The sequence below is a fragment of the Petaurus breviceps genome, unplaced genomic scaffold (genome assembly GCF_028583685.1).
Source record: "Petaurus breviceps papuanus isolate PSGF00001 unplaced genomic scaffold, PetGlider_PUasm1.0 90779, whole genome shotgun sequence".
In the NCBI taxonomy this organism is placed as follows: domain Eukaryota; kingdom Metazoa; phylum Chordata; class Mammalia; order Diprotodontia; family Petauridae; genus Petaurus; species Petaurus breviceps.
In genome coordinates, this window is record NW_027187344.1 from 10,804,970 (window position 1) to 10,823,292 (window position 18,323).

The 18,323-nt window shown below is 42.3% G+C and overlaps 1 protein-coding gene across 1 annotated transcript in view; it reads right to left on the minus strand.

Annotated features, from left to right (window-relative positions):
- Positions 1-27: 27 nt before the first annotated feature.
- Positions 28-18,323, minus strand: part of SWI5 (SWI5 homologous recombination repair protein) — a gene marked incomplete at its 5' end in the record, with an annotated part of 22,553 nt that continues 4,257 nt past the window's right edge. Inside the window, 4 exons of the mRNA XM_069069180.1 lie at positions 28-4,319; positions 6,932-7,011; positions 9,074-9,168; positions 11,876-11,997. Coding sequence (XP_068925281.1) covers positions 4,263-4,319; positions 6,932-7,011; positions 9,074-9,168; positions 11,876-11,997 — 354 coding nt within the window. The remainder of the gene's footprint in view (positions 4,320-6,931; positions 7,012-9,073; positions 9,169-11,875; positions 11,998-18,323) is intronic.

Below are 18,323 nucleotides of genomic sequence, written 5' to 3' on the forward strand. Positions count from 1 at the left end.
ATGCCAAAAGAAAGGCAACTTCCCAGGTTCAAAATACCAGCATAGGTGCTAGGTGCTCTCTATTTTATTCAGTAACAAACCCAGAACAGAGAAGATCAAAACATGACATCATTCAAAATACAGCATTTACTAAGTGTGATTAAATCATCTCCAAGGCCTACCCCACCCCAGGACTTTCCAATCATTCAATCAATTACAAAGTCTCTGTTCCAAATACTTCTCCACCCCTAGGCTATACCTTAATTAAGTCCACCACAAAGCCCCTCTTCTCAAATGGAGATTAGTTTCCAAACATAAGTAAAATACATTCATTTGCTCAACCATAGAACACAAAAAGGTCAAAAGTTCCCCACCCCTGGATCACAATTGAATCTACCCCAGAGTTACATCAAGTTTAAACACAGCACTTAATACCCAAATGGAGGTCTTTTCTTCATCTTGACACCAGGCAAGTTCTCAGCAATCTTAGTTCCTGGAGAGACAAGGCTTAGCAAGGCCATAAGATACATTGCCAGTCCCTTCATGAATTTATCCTCTGTCTGTAGAACAGTCCTAGAACCCCTGAACACATTAGCAAAGCCCTCTCCCAGGATTTCTGTAAACATACAACAAGAAAATCCTTCTTCAGGGCTTCTGAACCAACAGAAAGGCTCCCAGACCCCTGCAACAACAGCACTGTCCTTCACCAGTGGACAGTATTCATTCTGTCTGCCGGACAGTCTCCAGACCCCTGCAACAACAGTACTGTCCCTCACCAGTGGACAGTATTCACTCTCAGTACTGTCCCTCACCAGTGGACAGTATTCACTCTCTGTCTGCAGGACAGTCTCAGGCCTTCTTAACCAAATGCCAGGTTCCAGGACTTCTTCAACAGGACAGTCTTTCACCAGTGGACAAATCTGGCAAAATAACATCAAAACAGACAGACAAAGTACCAGCAAAACAGCCATGTCTCCTCAGTCCTTGGCAGCTCAGGGGGCAGGTCTCAAAAGTCCAGGGCAATTCAAAGCGGCCACCAGCAATCTCTTAGTCTCTCCTCTCCACGAGGTGCTGCTTCCAAAAAGAACTTCCGCCTCTCTCTTGTCTCTCCAAATCTACATCACCAGCTCCTCCCACTTCAGGACTTTCTTTTCACATCAACAAGCCCATCCCACAGGTGGGATTAACAAACTCTGGGTTTTAATACAATCAATTTGAAAACCAAGCCAATACAGGGGAATCTTTAATTGCCATTACTATCACATTCCACCCCTCCAGGATCCTTGGCCTTACAATCTCAATCTAAATGGCCATGGATCCTGGAACAAATAGAGGCACTATGCTTTGTACTCCTTACAGACTACGCCATAATGTAATGTAATGCCAAAAGAAAGGCAACTTCCCAGGTTCAAAATACCAGCATAGGTGCTCTCTATTTTATTCAGTAACAAACCCAGAACAGAGAAGATCAAAACATGACATCATTCAAAATACAGCATTTACTAAGTGTGATTAAATCATCTCCAAGGCCTACCCCACCCCAGGACTTTCCAATCATTCAATCAATTACAAAGTCTCTGTTCCAAATACTTCTCAAAGTGAGTCCCAAAACAAAGCTACACATCAGGGCTTATATAGCCTTCTCCTGGCTCAGAGAATGTAACAACCTTTTGGACCCACTGGCCAATCAAAAAGTATCTACTGAAAAACAAGCCTCCCACCCCAGGCTCCAGGTGCACGTTAGCCTAGGGGCAGGGAAGATCTTTAAATCTGCATTTCCATTACATTCGGCCCCAAGATCTTTCATGCCCATAGCACAGACAATTTACTTTTGAATTAGCACTGAACATTTCTTAGGTCACATTTTCAAGATACAGAACTAAAGTTACCAAAGTGGCCATGGGCCTTAAACAAACACAAAGCACAAAGCATTATCACTTCAGTTCCAAACAAGAGTTCAAATAAAGTTCTGGGGGGAGGGGAGTGTCCTTCCCCTCACGCGGCTCCAGCCCCAGCTTCCCAGCACAGAGAGGGGGCTGGGCAACAAAACCAACAAGGTGGGGTCCCTGGGGATCCAAGGCACTTCATCCCACCCACCATAGTCACAAGTCCATCCTCCCCCTGGGTCCCAAACTGTGGGATGCAGCCAGGAAACACATTCAGTGCCCCTGCTTTGCTGCTCAGTTCTTATCTTTTCCGGTGGCTGAATTCCGAACTCCTGGGCTCCATCTCCTCCTGCAGGCGGCAGCCGCTCCTGGCTTCTGCCCAGGTCCCGATGCAGGCAGCTCACCATTCCCGCTCTCAGCTCAGCGAAGTCTGCATGAAGGCCACTCTTCTCTCCTGGTCCATGGCTCCACAGAGTCATAGCTACCACAACTGGGAAACAAACGATTATCCCAGCCCCCATACTTTCCTTTTACTCTGCAGATCCTGTTCGTGACTCCATTTTGTAGCGGCAAGCACCCCAAGCGTCCTCAGGGTTTGCAGCTACCACAGGTTCTTGGATCTGCTTTGCTAAAGGAAAGCAACTCAAAATGGGTCAACAAGCTTACTTTAATCAGTCAGACATATATCATTTACCTTATTCAGGAGAAAAGGTCAGCACCCCGAACCTCAAAGTATACAGGCATAATTATCAAGACAGAAACATCAAGTACACAGCTTTCCAAACTGTCCAACCATTACATCCATACCCAGTCAACATCTGGGTTTCCACATTCTGGGTTTTTCAAAGCCGGGGGACTCTCAACAACGGCTTCCCAGAATTCAGATCAAATCACAGAACACTTCTCAAAGTGAGTCCCAAAACAAAGCTACACATCAGGGCTTATATAGCCTTCTCCTGGCTCAGAGAATGTAACAACCTTTTGGACCCACTGGCCAATCAAAAAGTATCTACTGAAAAACAAGCCTCCCACCCCAGGCTCCAGGTGCACGTTAGCCTAGGGGCAGGGAAGATCTTTAAATCTGCATTTCCATTACACACTGCTCCCACCAACCTGGAGAAGATGCCTTAAAGTGGGATTTGAACATTTGATTAAAGTGGGATTTGAACAATTGAACATTCTGTCTAACGATGAAAGGGAGACTACCTGTAGACAGGAATTAAGGGAGAATGTTGAGAACTAGCTTATTCTGCCTTTTAAGTTTTTCACTATTTCTCTTATTTTGTCATCTCTTTTACCTGGCCTCCTGTAATATGAAATAATATGATTCAGACAGAAGAGTTTATAGTGGATGAAAAGGCATTTTACTCAGTGATTTTTTTGCTTTTCATGGGGAGGGGAGGGACGCGGGAAGCATGGAAGACTAGGTGAGCTGCTACTCAAAAAGTCAGGACTGTGACTTTATTTCAGGTAGTTTCTTGGAAGTCTAACCAAGATCTGATTTCTGGTTTCAATCTCCCTTTCCAAAAAGGTCTCCATGTCCTCAACTCATAAGGAATGAAAATGGGGCAGGGCCACTACCACAAGTTTCCAAATACTTTATACACTACTGTATTCATTAAAATGCTCCCTGAAAATATTTACTACCTGGCATAATCAGGGTTGTGACACCTCCCATTTGGAGATACCCTGCCCCCTGCTGGCTTTCTGAGAGACTAAGGCAAGGACACCTCAAGAAGGAAGCTGGAAGGCACATTTGGCCAAATGGGGGCTGCAGCCAGAGAAGTGACTCCACTTTAATTCCATTATTATAATGAATAAAGGATAACCAACACAGGGTAGGAAACCAATAAAACTTTTGTCTTTTATGACTGGAAAATTACATGCAATTGGTAACTAGAAGACTTTTTCTGCCTCCCTAGAAGGGAGGAACCCTTCTCTCCTTCCCCATCACCGACATTCAAGTCTTACTATCACCTAAGACACACTGTCCTTATGATTTTGAAGATACAAGCAGCATCACACAAATTAATAACAATTCCAAAGCTATGGATGAGGGAAATGATTTTAACACAAGACAGATACACACAATGATATAGTCAATACTAGTGATGAGTTACCTGAAATACTCAGAATTCAAAGGATTGTAGAGCTGAGATATCACCCCCTCAACAACACTGCCCCCCATGTGCGCACTCTAATCACACTCACACCCTCAAAACCCTCCCCACCACATTCCCTTCCAAATGAGTCTAGCCTTTCTAGAAAGTGAATACTTTCTGTGCCATGATGGCCTCTTAGGAATCTTGTAGGTTTTGTCTTCACGCTCTTGTTCAGTCTTTTTGTCTAGCCTAGGCTCAGGAGTCTGCAGGGGAATCCATCCTTCTCCTTAGTCATTCATGTCCAGATCAAATTCAGGATACAGCTCCTTGGTGGTGACACCTCTGATGCTGGCTGGAACAGCAGAACAAAGTGAGAGAAATGAAAGCTGGGAAAGAGGATGTTAGCATCCTGGCACAATGCCTGACATTCTGACCACAAACTCCTCTTTTTTTTTTTTTTAAAGCAATCGGGGTTAAGTAACTTGTTCAAGGTTACATGGCCAGGTGTTTCTGGGTGGGTGCTAAGTGTCTGAGCCTAAATTCGATCTCCAGGTCATCTGGAGCCGGTGCTCTTACTCGCTGAGCCACCTGGCCACCCAAAAACTCCTCTTCTCAAACCTCTCTGTCACATTCACTTTCCACCTAAAGCTTCAAGACTCCCATTTGTCAGTCCTCACACCCTTCACTTCTTTCAGCTTTCCCTCCCTGCGACTCTTTCCTACAAGGTTAAGCCAATTTCTATGCTCTTTTCATTCTTTTTCCTATGGGTCCAGATCATCTTATCCATGCACAGATATGGAGAGATTAAACCTCAGCATTCTCTTGTTCTAGAAAGTCTTTTCTGATGATGCCCAACTTGTTGTTTTTCAATTTCAAATTCTCTCCCTCTTCTTCCCCTCCCCACTGAGAAAGGACAAAAAAAAAAAAAACCTATTACAAATATGTACAGTCATGCAAAATACATTTCTACATTAGCCATGCTCCAAAAAATGCAAGAAAGAAAATCTATTACCGTAATTTCCTAACATATGCTTCTATCTTCCTTTATCAGAGATCTCTCCCTTACAACAAAGAATTAAAAAGGGAAAAAAAACAAAACCCAACACATCCAGTCAAATATATGCATTATTGTCCCCCACACCAAGAAGGGACAGGAAGTGCTTTCTCAATCTCCCTTTGGGGTCAACCTTGTGCATTACAATTCTTTTGAACTTTGGTAGCAAACACTAAATTTAAAGCTGGAATGTCACATTCATTATAATTTTGTAATATTCCACTTCTTTTCTTACTGTTTTTTATACTGTTGTCATTGCATAGTGTTTCCCTGGTTCTGTTTGCTTCCCTTTGCTGCAGTTCATAAATCTTCCACTGCTTCTCTGTATTCTTCATTGTCATTGTTTCTTACAGTGCCACATTATTCCATCATGTTTAACGTACAAACAATGTGTTCAGCCATTCTCAGTGGATGGGTAGGTACTTTGTTTCCAGGTCTTTGCTACTACAAAAAACAATGCTGCTCAAGAAGGAAATAGCAGAGAAAGGGGAAAAGAGGGCAGGAGGAATTAGAGGGAAGACAGATTAAAGGATTAACCCCAAGCAAAACAAAATCCAATGTACAAAGATATTATAGCTTTTTTTTGAAGTGGCAAAGAATGATAATCTGAGGGGATGCCCATAAATGGATAAACCAGTTATGGCATATACATGTGACAAAATACTCTTGTGCTGAAAGAAATAATGGTAGAGGGGCAGATAGGTGGCACAGTGGATAATCGAGCTCTGGTTCTGGAGTCAGGAGGACCTGAGTTCAAATCTGGCCTCAGAAATGGACAGCTGACACGAGCTGTGTTGACCCTGGGCAACTCACTTAACCCCAATTGCCTCAAAACAACAACAACAACAACAATGAAGGAGATAGTTTTAGAGAAAATGGAAAAATTCTATGAACTGACACAAAATTAACTAAGAGAACCAGGAGAACAATTTATATGACAACAATATGGTAAAGCCAAGTAACTTATTCTTACCAGAATGACCACGATTGCCAAGGACTAATGATGAAGCATGGTGCCTACCTCTTGATAGGGAGGTAGACCCAATAGTGCAGAATGAGACAAATATGTTTTTCCTCTAATTTTCAATTAGAAGTAGGGGCAGAGCATGGGAGTTGGATTAGGAGGGTAAGAAAGTGAATTTTTGCTGATTAAAAAAAAAAGATTTAAAAGTGTTACTATAAATATTTTGCCATATATGGTGCCTTCCTTTTTTATCACTGACATATGTTGGATCAAAGGGTTTGAACATTTTAGTCACTTTCTTAGCATAATTCAAACTGTTTACCAAAATGGGTTCAAGGACAAGGGTTCCCCACACCTGGATTAGACCAATTCACAGCTATATTAACTGCTTTTGTTTTATGCCTTTCCTTCTGAAAGTCCTCCAACACTGATCATTCCCATCTCTTATCATCTTTGCCATTTGCTGGATGTGAGATGAAATCCTAAGAGTTGTTTTGATTTTCGTTTCTTATTATTAGTTATTTGGAACAATTTTTCATACGGTTGTTTGCAGTTCTTCTCTTGAGAACTATTTTGTTCATATCCTTTGGGGAATGGCTTAAGTCTTACTGTATTTGTGTTAGTTCCTTACATATCTTAGTTATTAGACATATCTGATTAAATTTTTTTCTCCCATTGACTACTTCCCTTCTGAAAATAAAAAGTAGGACAGCAAAAGAGACTATATACAAATATATTTCATAACTCAGTTTTAATAAACCATAAAACATAAATTACTTGGGAAATCCCTATTTGGAAAGAACTGCTAGGAAAACTGGAAGGCAGTTTGGCAGAAAGTAGGTTTAGATGAACATCTTATACAATATACCACAATAAGCTCAAAATGGATAAAAGACCTATTTAAAAAAATCATTAAAAAAAAATAGAAGAGAACCAGATTAGGTACCTTTTCACAGCTACAGTAGGAGGAAAATTCTCCAACTTTCACAGAACTGTCCTTAGGGACCGATAGGTTTCTGCTAGCACCTAAGAAACAAGTGGGCAGGTCTTCTGACAATGATCTAAAATGATTATTAGTTGCTAAATAACTCTCTAGTGTGCACAACATGTTAGATGCTAGATAAGGTTGGAAAGGAGCTTAAAAGAACTTGAAATAAACTGGATGCCCTTCATTTGGAGGAATGACTGAACAAATGATGGTCCACAAATTTAATATTGTATTATAAGAAATTATGAATGTGGAGAATTAAGAGAAATCTGGGAAGACTCGTATAAACTTATACATAGTAAGATGAGTAGGGTCAGAACAATGAACAGGGTGACTATAATAATGTAAAGAAAAAGGGGAAAGATTTCACAAAACAGGCCTCTTCATCCTTGGCAAAGAAGTAATGGACAAAATGGCAAATCCATTTCCAGACTTGACCAGTACACTGATTTATTTTGCTTGTCTATACTTATTTATAACAATGGGGAGCATCTATTTTTTTTGGGGGGGGTGTCTGTGGGTAGTGACGGAAAAGCTAAAAAAAAAGCATGAGCAAAACATTGAATAAATACAATACATACTTTAAAAAAATATGTAAAAGAAGTTCAGCTTCATATATGAACTTTTTCTTTGTATATTGAAATTTCTGTTGACGTTCATAATAAAAACAAGGATTTAGGAGGAAGACCTTAAAAGCACATCTGTATCTTCCCTGTGCACCTTGTCATCCCAGACAGGCACTTGAGCTATGACTGAAGGCTCCTAGAGAAGAAGGACCTTCTGAGTAGACACAAGATGGATCATTAAACAACAAAGGGCTGTTCTACTTCTTTTGCTGTTGCTGCATTAACAAATTAGTAACTTGAAGGCAAATAGAATCTCTCAAATGATCTATATGGAGCCTGATACATCAAAATACTCGAATTATCTACCACAGGTGGGGGGTGTGGGGGGGAAAATTATCAGAAAACTGTCTCTATTTGGGTCCTAGGGAAATTACAGGTACCTATCACAGCCTATTGGCAGCTCCCAGAGCAAGCATGTCAATCATATGGATAAGGGAATTTAAGGATCAAAATACAAATTGCCTGGCTATTCCCACACGTCTGGAATTGATTAGTGAGTTTAAGATGAGGAGTTATAAGAATGTACACAGGTCTCTCTCCTTTTGGCCTCCTCTGGTCAGTGGAGCACCTGTTAATGCAGACTGCGGTGTAAAGATGGCTAAGTCTAAGAACCATACCACCCACAACCAATCACAAAAATGGCACAGAAATGGCATCAAGAAACCTAGGTCACAGAGATACGAGTCTCTGAAAGGGCTTGATCCTAAGTTTCTGAGAAACATGTGCTTTACCAAGAAACACAACAAGGGGCTGAAGAAGATGCAGGCCAACAAAGCCATCAAGGCCTGAGCAGAGGCCATCAAGGCCCTAAGCACCAAGGCCTCCAAAGCCAAGCTCCTCAGGCCCAAGATCCCCAAAGTCAGGGCCCGGCATACTGGACACAAGATGGCTACCAAGTGTCCAGGTCCTAGGATCAGCATCAAATGTCCAGCTCCAGGACGTGAAGCCTGACTCTAAGGTTGCCAGAACCACTGACCCCAAGACTACCAAGCCCACTGACCCGAAGGTCACCAAGTCTGCCACCAAGTCAGTAAGTCTGATCTCAAGGGTACCAAATCTGGCCCCAAGGCCACCAAATCTGATGCTAAGGCCACCAAATCTGACCCCAAGTCTGATTTCAAGGCTGCCAAGTCTGATCCCAAGGCAGCCAAGTCTGATTCTAAGGCTGCTCAGCCTGCCAAGTCCAAACCCAAAGATGCTGGGGCTAAAGCTGCTAGTCCCAAGCCTTCCAAATAGATGCCTGAGGACAGAATGACTTATTTAAAGCTAAAACCAACTTTTTTTTCCCAGCCAGGGTATGATTATTCACTCTTTTGTACAAATAAAGGACAAGGTGAATCATTAAAAAAAAAAAAGAATGTACACAAAGCAGTGATAGCAGGGTTGAAAGTATTAAGACAGTGAAAGTGAAAACAGGGGGTGTAGAGGGGAGAGAGGTGGTCTCTCTGAAGCCAGGGAACTTCCAGCCACTCACCTAATTTGCCCATTAACATCTGGCCCACATCTTTAATGTCGTTGTACTCATGGAGCAGGGAAATGTGGTCTTCCAACTCAGACACAACATAGCCTCTGAGAAACACAGAAAGAGATGTAGACAATGAAAAGCCATATGAGGATTAAAGGCTGCAACAGCAATCAAGAATAACAAATGTCTGCTGAAGTGAATGGACATGTGGACAGGGGCTTGGTGGTCATGAATAAAGCAATGGACTTAGTCACAGTTCTAACACTTAGTGGCTGTGTGACTGCTGACAAGTCACTTAATTCTCTGAGTAGGTTTTCTAGTCTATAAGATGTGGTTAATAATGTTCACCCTGTCTACTTTAATTTTTTTTTGTTTTTGTTTTTTAGAGGGGGGAAGGCAGGGAAATTGGGGTTAAGTGACTTACCCAAGGTCCCATGGCTAGTAAGTGTTAAGTGTCTGAGGTCAAATTTGAACTTTGGTCCTCCTAACTCCAGGGCTGGTTCCCTATTCACTGTACCACCTAGCCGCCCCTCACTCTGTCTACTTTACAGTGAGGTTGTGAGGCAAGCCCTTAAAATGCTATAGAAATGTGAGTTATAGTTATTATCCAGCAAAGAAACCAGGCTAGGGTATGCAGAACAAAAAAGGGAAAGGGGGGAGGGGAAGAGACAATGTGCTTTTCTAGTTAACTGCTTGTAGAGAAAGCTCAAAAGTTCTATGAACTGAAAGGTCATTTAGTCCAACCTCCTCATTTTATAATTGAGGAAAATGAAGCAAGAGTGAAGTGACTGGGCCACAGTTGCACAGAGTGGAAGGGACTGATCACATTCAAACTCCAATCTTCTGATGTCAGATCCCACATTCTTTCCACCAAGTGTTACTGTTTTGAAAAACAATTTAGAACTATAAAAGAAAAGTGATTAAATTGTTAACAGTCTACCCCAGGGAGCACACTGGCAGATTTTTACTGCAAGTGGGTGAGTGGTAATGAGAAAAGATCTATATGTAATAAATATATTCTTAAGTGCATTATCTGTAATAAGAAAAAGCTGCAAACAAAGTATGTGCCCAACAACTGGACAACAGCCGAACAAAACAACTGTATTAATGTCATGGAATGTTATTGTGCCATAAGGAATGATGAACATCATTCATAGCATTCAAAGTGTGGGAAGGTCCAGGCAGCATGATGCCAAGTGAAAGAAGCATAGCCAAAACTGTATGTACACAGTGACTAAAACAATGTCAATAAAAATGACACCAAAAGGCAACAAAATGTGGCTCAAATTCAATGAGCAATGTTGGCACACAGTTATTAATATTAAAGTATAGATTCCTTGTTTCTATTAACAATTGGTAAATGACAAAAGAAGAAAGTGACAAGATCAGCCTCAGAGTGTGTGTGTGTGAGTGTGTGTGTGTGTTGCGGGGGGGGAGAAACTTGTGTCAAAATAAAACATTTAAAACATAAGAAGTGTAGGGGCAGCCAGGTAGCACAGCGAGTAAGAGCACCGGCTTCAGTGTCAGGATGACCTGGGGATCAAATCCCAGGCTCAGACACTTAGCACCCACCCAGAAACACCTGGCCGTGTAACCTTGAGCAAGTTACTTAACCCCGATTGCTTTAAAAAAAAAACAACAACAACATAAGAAGTGTGCTTGAGAGAACACAACGTGAACAAGAATATCTACATAGAATGCAAATGTCAATTTCTAGCCAGCTGGCCATGTTTAGTGTTAATCAAACAAGAAGCTGGGAAAGAGTTCCAAGAAGGTCATTTACACTAAAATAACAGGAACTTCAAATAGGAACTTGGGGATGTCTTTGTAAATGAGGATAAATAGAGCCTTTTCTATCACTCAGGTCTTCTTTTCATTCCCAACCCCTACCTCCCCCCATCTTTTACTATTATAACAAAAGGGAAGTGAATTTTTACTTTTGGTGGAAGGAATAATATGGGCCCTAAGAGGCTACTAAAGTACAGGTTAAGGAATTGATTTGATTTTCAAAATTTGTGATCTCCCTCCCAAAGACTCTCTGAAATCTAAGTAGTTCCATGAACTCTACAGAGGAAAAACACTCTAGAAATGCAAAGTCCTCAATCCACCAATTCACAGATAGTGAAACTCAAGCCAATCTAACTCCTAGCCCTCAGCCTTGTAACCATCTGTCTGATGATGCTATTTTGTAAGCATTCTTAAGATCTTTTCCAGGTGTATATGTCCCAGCTCAATCACTGAATTTTAGAGCTAAATCCACCTTTGCAATTTTTGCAATTGCAAATCCCCTCCTCCTCAGATAAAATGAAGGTGTGACTGGATGGAACAAGTTAGTTCTAGAGCCAAGTGCTAGGTCTAGCCCTCTAGTTACTGCACCATGCTGTTGCCCCACAGGCAGGGCTGGGCCTCCCCCCATAAACTGCAAACTTCCATAGGGATGAGATCATGTGTTATAGTACAGCGTGGTGCACCAGGATGAGGGGGCTGCATGTGGAGTTAGAAGAATGAGGTTCTAGTCCTGGTTCTGAAATTTATTAGCTATGAAATATGGGGAAAGTCTGTCTGACTCCCATAAAAGGGTGATAATAAGGCTTGCACTATCCAACTTGACTGGGGTTCTGTGAGCCTCAAATATGAGGTTTATAAACTCTACAATGATATACACATATACAACTATTGTTCTTCTTTCTTTCAATACCCCTTGAGTACTTAACATGATGCTTTGTATACAGTGGTTCATCAAACCATGGTATTTAAACAAATCCCAGGCACAGGTAAACAGTCTCATAGCAAATTCAGTAATAAATGTACTCGGCCATCAACTGGGAGATCTCCTGATCCAAAGTGTCCCTCTTTTGCTTTAGCTCCTGGATTTCTAGTCGCAGGGAATCCTCACTGGTCTCATCAGCCTGGCCAGATTTGGGAGTGGGCACCTAAATGGCATAAGGAGAAAAGATATGAGTACTGACCTACCTATCAGTCAATATGATCAGCCTCCTGGTAGCCATAGCAACTGAACTCCTAGGTTCTCTTTCCAATTCTATCCTGCCAGAAGCAGTGTAGTAGAATGGAAAGGCCCTTGGCCTGGGGCTCACAATTCCTGGTTGTGTGGCCCTGGGTGAGTCATTTGACATCCTTGAACCTCAAGCTTCTTTTTTTTGGAGGGCAATTGGGGTTAAGTGACTTGCCCAAGGTCACACAGCTAGTTTTTTGTGTAAAGTGTCTGAGGCTGGATCCAAACCTAGGTCTTCCTGACTCCAGGGACGGTGCTCTAGTCACTGTGCCACCTAGCCGCCCCCAAGCTTCTCTATCTCAACTTGTACTACTGACCTCCTAGGGCTGCTAGAAAGAAAGGACTTTGTAAAATCTCAAGTGCTATAAAGACTTTACCTTTCTATTTACCAAGTGACAAGGGTTGGGATTAGCATTTTCCCAATATCTTCTCTTTAGCCCTTCTTTCCTCTTGGAGACACTGGGGGGATGAAGAAGGCATCTCTCTAAGCTTGGAGGAAAAATAGGAGAGTGGGACAGTTAAGGTTTAAAGAGCAGGCCCCTGGAACCTGTACCTAAAATGATTCAGAAGGAATTGAGGAAGACAGTCCAAGGTGAAGAACAGGAAAAACTATTTCTTAACAAAGAATGCTGGAATTATTCCTTGGGCTTCAATTAGATGCCATAGATTATTCAGCATATCTCCTTGATCTCTCTGGACCTCAGTTACCTCATCCATAAAATGAAGAGATTAGACTAGATGGTCTATGTCAAGCAAGGTGGTAGATGCTACCAGGGTAAAATGATAAATAACAGTCATGAATCTAAAGGAGTTTATAGTGGGCCAGAAGAAAGACAGACACACAAAACTATACCACAAAATAGAATATGACATTGAACATGGATTCCATTATCATCTCTAACCTCTCTACTAATCTCTAGATACATTTCAATGGTCTACTGCACTGGATGTCCCATAAACATGTGTGTGTATGTTTATATATAAATATATGTATATATAATATTTTATTTTTCCCCCAATTACATATAAAAACAATTTCAAACATTCATTTAAAAAATTTTTTTTGAGTTCCAAATTCTCTCCCTTCCTCCCCTTCCCTATGCTTGAGATAGTAAGCAATCTGATAATAGGTTACACATATACAATTATGTAAAACTATTTCCATATTAGTAATTTTGTGGAAGAAAACTTCACTTTGAATCAGTTCATATGAGTCTTTCCAGGTTTTCCTGAAATCATCCTGTCCATCATTTCTCATAGCACAAGCGTATTCCATTACCACAACTTGTTCAGTCATTGCCCAATTGGTGGGCATCCCCTCAATTTCCAATTCTTTGCCACCACAAAAAGGGCTGCTATAAATATTTTTGTACAAATAGGTCCTTTTCCCTTTCTTTTTTATCTCTTTGAGACACAGGCCTAGCAGTTCTCCCATAAACATCTTAAAACTCAACATGTTCCAAAATGAACTCATTATCTTTCCCCTAAAACACTTCCTACTTCTGAACTACCTCACTGCTACCGAGGTTCACCAAAATTTCCCCACCTAGGCTTGAAAAGTGTCATTCTCAATGACTCACTCTTGCTCACCCTACCCCCTTTTATAAACTGGGTTTTAAAGGATGAGTTTCTAAAAGCGGATAGCAAGGTATGAAGCAGTGCATCTTTCAAGCACTGAGAACAGAATGAAGAGGGGTAGAGCCAAGATAGCAGAGTAAAAACAGGAACGCCACATGGCTCTCACTCCAAACACCTCCAATACCTATAAAATATGACTCTAAACAAACTTTAGAGCTACAGAACCCACAAAGTGACAGAGAGAAACAAATCTCCCACTGAAGCCATCCTGGCAAGCTGACAAGAAGGGTCTATCACAACAGACTGGGAACTGGGTGCAGAACCGCGTGAGCCCGACCAGTGGCTGATCAGAGCAGACTCCAGGAAAGTGAATCACCAGCAGCTGTGGAGATTTCCAGACTTCTCAACCCATAAATGCCAAAGAGAAAGTAAAAGGTCAGTGAAGAACTCTGTTGGAGCCAGGTGACAGAAGAGCATGGTCTGACCCTTGCCCCCAGGGCAAGTGTAATGGGAATGTAAATTTTAAAGATCTTCCCTGCCCCTAGGCTAAAGTACACCTGGAGCCTGGGGTGGGAGGCTTGTTTTTCAGTAGATACTTCTTGATTGGCCAGTGAGTCAATAAGGTTGTTACATTCTCTGAGCCAGGAGAAGGCTATGTAAGCCCTGATGTGTAGCTTTGTTTTGGGGCTCACTTTGAGAAGTGTTCTGTGATTTGATCAGATGAAACTCTGGGAAGCCGTTCTCCAGAGCCCCCCGGCTTTGAAACCCAGATGTTGATTTGGTATGGATGTAATGGTTGGACAGTTTGGAAAACTGTCTACTTGATCTGTTTCTCTGTCTTGATAATTCTGTCTGTATACTCTGAAGTTTGGGGTGCTGACCTTTTTCCCCTGAACTAGGTAAATGATACATATCTGACTGATTAAAGTAAGCTTGTTAACCCATTTTGAGTTGCTTTCCTTTATCAAAGCAGATCCAAGAACCTGTGTTGGCAACAAACCCTGAGGACTCTTGGGGTGCTTGCTGCTACAAAATGGCATCATGAACAGGATCTGCAGAGTAAAAGGAAAGTGTGGGGGCTGGGATAATTGTTTGTTTCCCAGTTGTGGTAGCTGTGATTCTGTGGAGTCGTGGAGCAGGAGAGAAGAATGGGCCTGCATGCAGACTTCGCTGAGCTGAGAGCAGGAATGGTGAGCTGCCTGCATCGGGACCTGGGCAGAATCCAGGAGTGGCTGCCGCCTGTGGGAGGAGAAGGAATCCAGGAGTTCGGAATTCAGCCACAGAAAAGATAAGAACTGAGCAGCAAAGCAGGGACACTGAATGTGTTTCCTTGATGCATCCCAGTTTGGGACCCAGGGGGAGGATGGACTTGTGACTATGGTGGGTGGGATGAAGTGCTGTGGACCCCCAAGGACCCCACCTTGTTGGTTTTGTTGCCCAGCCCCCTCTCTGTACTTGGAAGCAAGGGCTGGAGCTGTGTGAGGGGAAGGACACCCCCTCGCCCAAGAGAATTTTATTTGCACTCTTGTTTTGAATTGAGGTGATAATGCAATGTACTTTGTGTTTGTTTAAGGTCCTGTGGCCACTTTGGTAACTTCAGTTATGTATCTTGCAAATGTGACCTATGATTGTTAATGCTAATTCAAAAGTAAATTGTCTATGCTTACGAGCATGAAAGATCTTCCCTACCCCTAGGCTAAAGTGCCCCCGGAGCCTGGGGTGGGAGGCTTGTTTTTCAGTAGATACTTCTTGATTAACAGTGAGTCAATAAGGTTGTTACATTTTCTGAGCCAGAAGAAGGCTATATAAGCTCTGATGTGTAGCTTTGTTTTGGGGCTCACTTTGAGAAGTGTTCTGTGATTTTATCAGATGAAACTCTGGAAAGCCATTGTCCAGAGCCCCCCGGCTTTGAAACCCAGATGTTGTTTGGTATGGATGTAATGGTTGGACAGGTTGGAAAACTGTCTACTTGATCTGTTTTTCTGTCTTGATAATTCTGTCTGTATATTCCAAAGTTCAGGGTGCTGACCCTTTTCCCCTGAACTAGGTAAACAATACATATCTGACTGATTAAAGTAAGCTTGTTAACCCATTTTGAGTTGCTTTCCTTTAACAAAACAGATCCAAGAACCTGTGTGAGCAGCCACCCTGGGGACACTGGGGTGCTTGCTGCTACAGCAAGAAGTGGTGGAGGCATGGGGGTTGTAGCTGCTGCTGCGGGGCTACCTCTGGAGCTCCTGGCCCACAGATAGTATGGGGACCAAGCGACCATTCAGCCAATAATCCTTCTCGCTTTGACCTGCTTGGATCTGGACTGCGATCATGGGTGGTGGTCCTGGGGTGTGTGGCCAGTGTACCAGAGCTTAGGGTGTCTGTAGAGAGGGCACCCTCCTCTGGTGGTGGTGACAACATCTGTGAAAACCCCAGCCATTTGGGACATAGCTATCTGCAGTCTGGAAGCAGAGTTCTACCATGGCAAAGAGCTCAAAAGTCAAGCAATTGGCTGGCAAGAGGCGCAAGAAGAGGAAACCAATCAGACCACTGATTCCTATTTTTGGGGACAAAAAGGATCAAAACATAGAACCAGAAGCCAATGAGAACAGAATGAACAAAGGCATCAGAAAATGTGAAATGGTAGGTAATTCAGTATGGATGAAGTAGGATGCATGAAAGGAAGTTGTATGAAATAAGGCTGCAAAGGTATGTTGGTACTAGACCCTAGAAAACCTTGAAGGTAAGGAGTTTGGACTTTCCTTTCCAGATCTAAGGATCAGTCAATCAGCCAGTCAACAAACATTTATTAAGCGCTCACCATGGCCAGGCACTGTGCTAATCACCGAGGCTTCAAAGAAAGACAAAAACACAGACCTTATCCTCAAAGATACTCACATTCTTAACGAGGGAGACTTCATCTAAAAATGGCCCACACAAGACCTCTCCAGTATAAATGGAAAGTCATCTCAAAGAGAAGACACCAGAAGGGAGACAAGTCTAAGCCTAGGTTTTCTCAACTATAAAACAAGGGAGTGAGACTGGGTGACTTCTGAGGACCCTTCCACCTCTAAATCTGTGATCCTGTGACCTATAGCCAGGAACTTGTAGCTCTTCCACACTCAGTACAATCAAACAATCAACAAGCATTTATTGAGGAGAGGGTCTTCTCTCATGGAGCTCACATTGGGGGTGTGTGGCAGCAATATACATACACACAAAAAGACATTTAAAATACAAGGGCCAAATGAGCAGTAAAGATTCATTCACTAATATCTGTGCATGCATACACACACCCACACACATATGTTACAGAGTATGAGATCACCATGGGCTAGAGTGGTCAATGAAGAATAGGCAGGAATGGCCAGACAGTGATATAGGAATGTAGTGGAAAGGTATTATTGCATAAGAGGAAACAACAAATGTATGAATAGGGAAGTTTGTATAACCTGATAAGGAAGGGGAGTGATATATAATGAAGTTAGAAAAGTAAGCTGGGGGCAGCCAGGTAGCACAGCAAGTAAGAGCACCGGCCCCAGTGTCAGGATGACCTGGGGATCGAATCCGGGCTCAGCACCCACCCAGAAACACCTGGCCATGTAACCTTGAGCAAGTTACTTAAGCCCAATTGCTTAGGGGCAGCCAGGTGGCTCAGCGAGTAAGAGCACTGGCCCCAGTGTTGGGATGACCTGGGGATCAAATCCGGGCTCAGATACTTAGCACCACACCCAGAAATAACTGGCTGTGTAACCTTGAGCAAGTTATTTAACCCCAATTGCTTAAATAAATAAAAAAAGTAAGCTGAAGCCAAATGGTAAAAGATTTTAAAAGTAAAATAGAAGAATTTTTTATTTTATCTCAGGCACAACAGAGAACCATTGGAGTTTAATGAGCAGAAGAGTTGACATGGTCAGAGAATCTTTGATTTATAACTAGAAAGGACAGCAGGGGTCATTGAGCCTAAGGACCTCATTTTACAGATGGCACAGAAAAGTTAAGTTGTACAACTATCTTTGGTAGAATCTGAACCTAGGTCTTCCTGACTCCAGATCTAGCGACCAATTAATAGGGAGTATACTAGTCCAGGTGATGGCCTGGGCTAAGATAGTAAGCTATGTGAATTGTGAGGAAGCAACAAGTGTAAGAGATGTTGTGGAGGTGGAAATGACAAGATTTGGCAAATGACTAGATAAGTGGGGTAAAAAACAGTGAGGAGGCAAGAATAATGCCAGGGGCGGCCAGGTGGCTCAGCAAGTAAGAGCACCGGTTCCAGTGTGAGGATGACCTGGGGATCAAATCCAGGCTCTGATACTTAGCACCACACCCAGAAATAACTGGCCGTGTAACCTTGAGCAAGTTACTTAACCCAGATTGCTTTAAAAAAAAAATTAAAAAAAAAAAAAAAGAATGCCAGAACTAGAAACCCTGAAGAATGGAAGGGACAATGGTACCCTTAACAGAAATAGGAAAGTTTAGAGGAGGGGTGGTTTTCTGGGAAAGATAATGAGTTTCTTTTGGACACACTAGGGTTTGAGATGGATGCCCACGGAATATCTGATAGGAAATGAACAATAGGTAACTAGTGATGTAGGCCTGGAAGTCAGATGAGAGACTGGAATTGAAGATTAGATAGATAGATAGATAGATAGATAGATAGATAGATAGATAGATAGA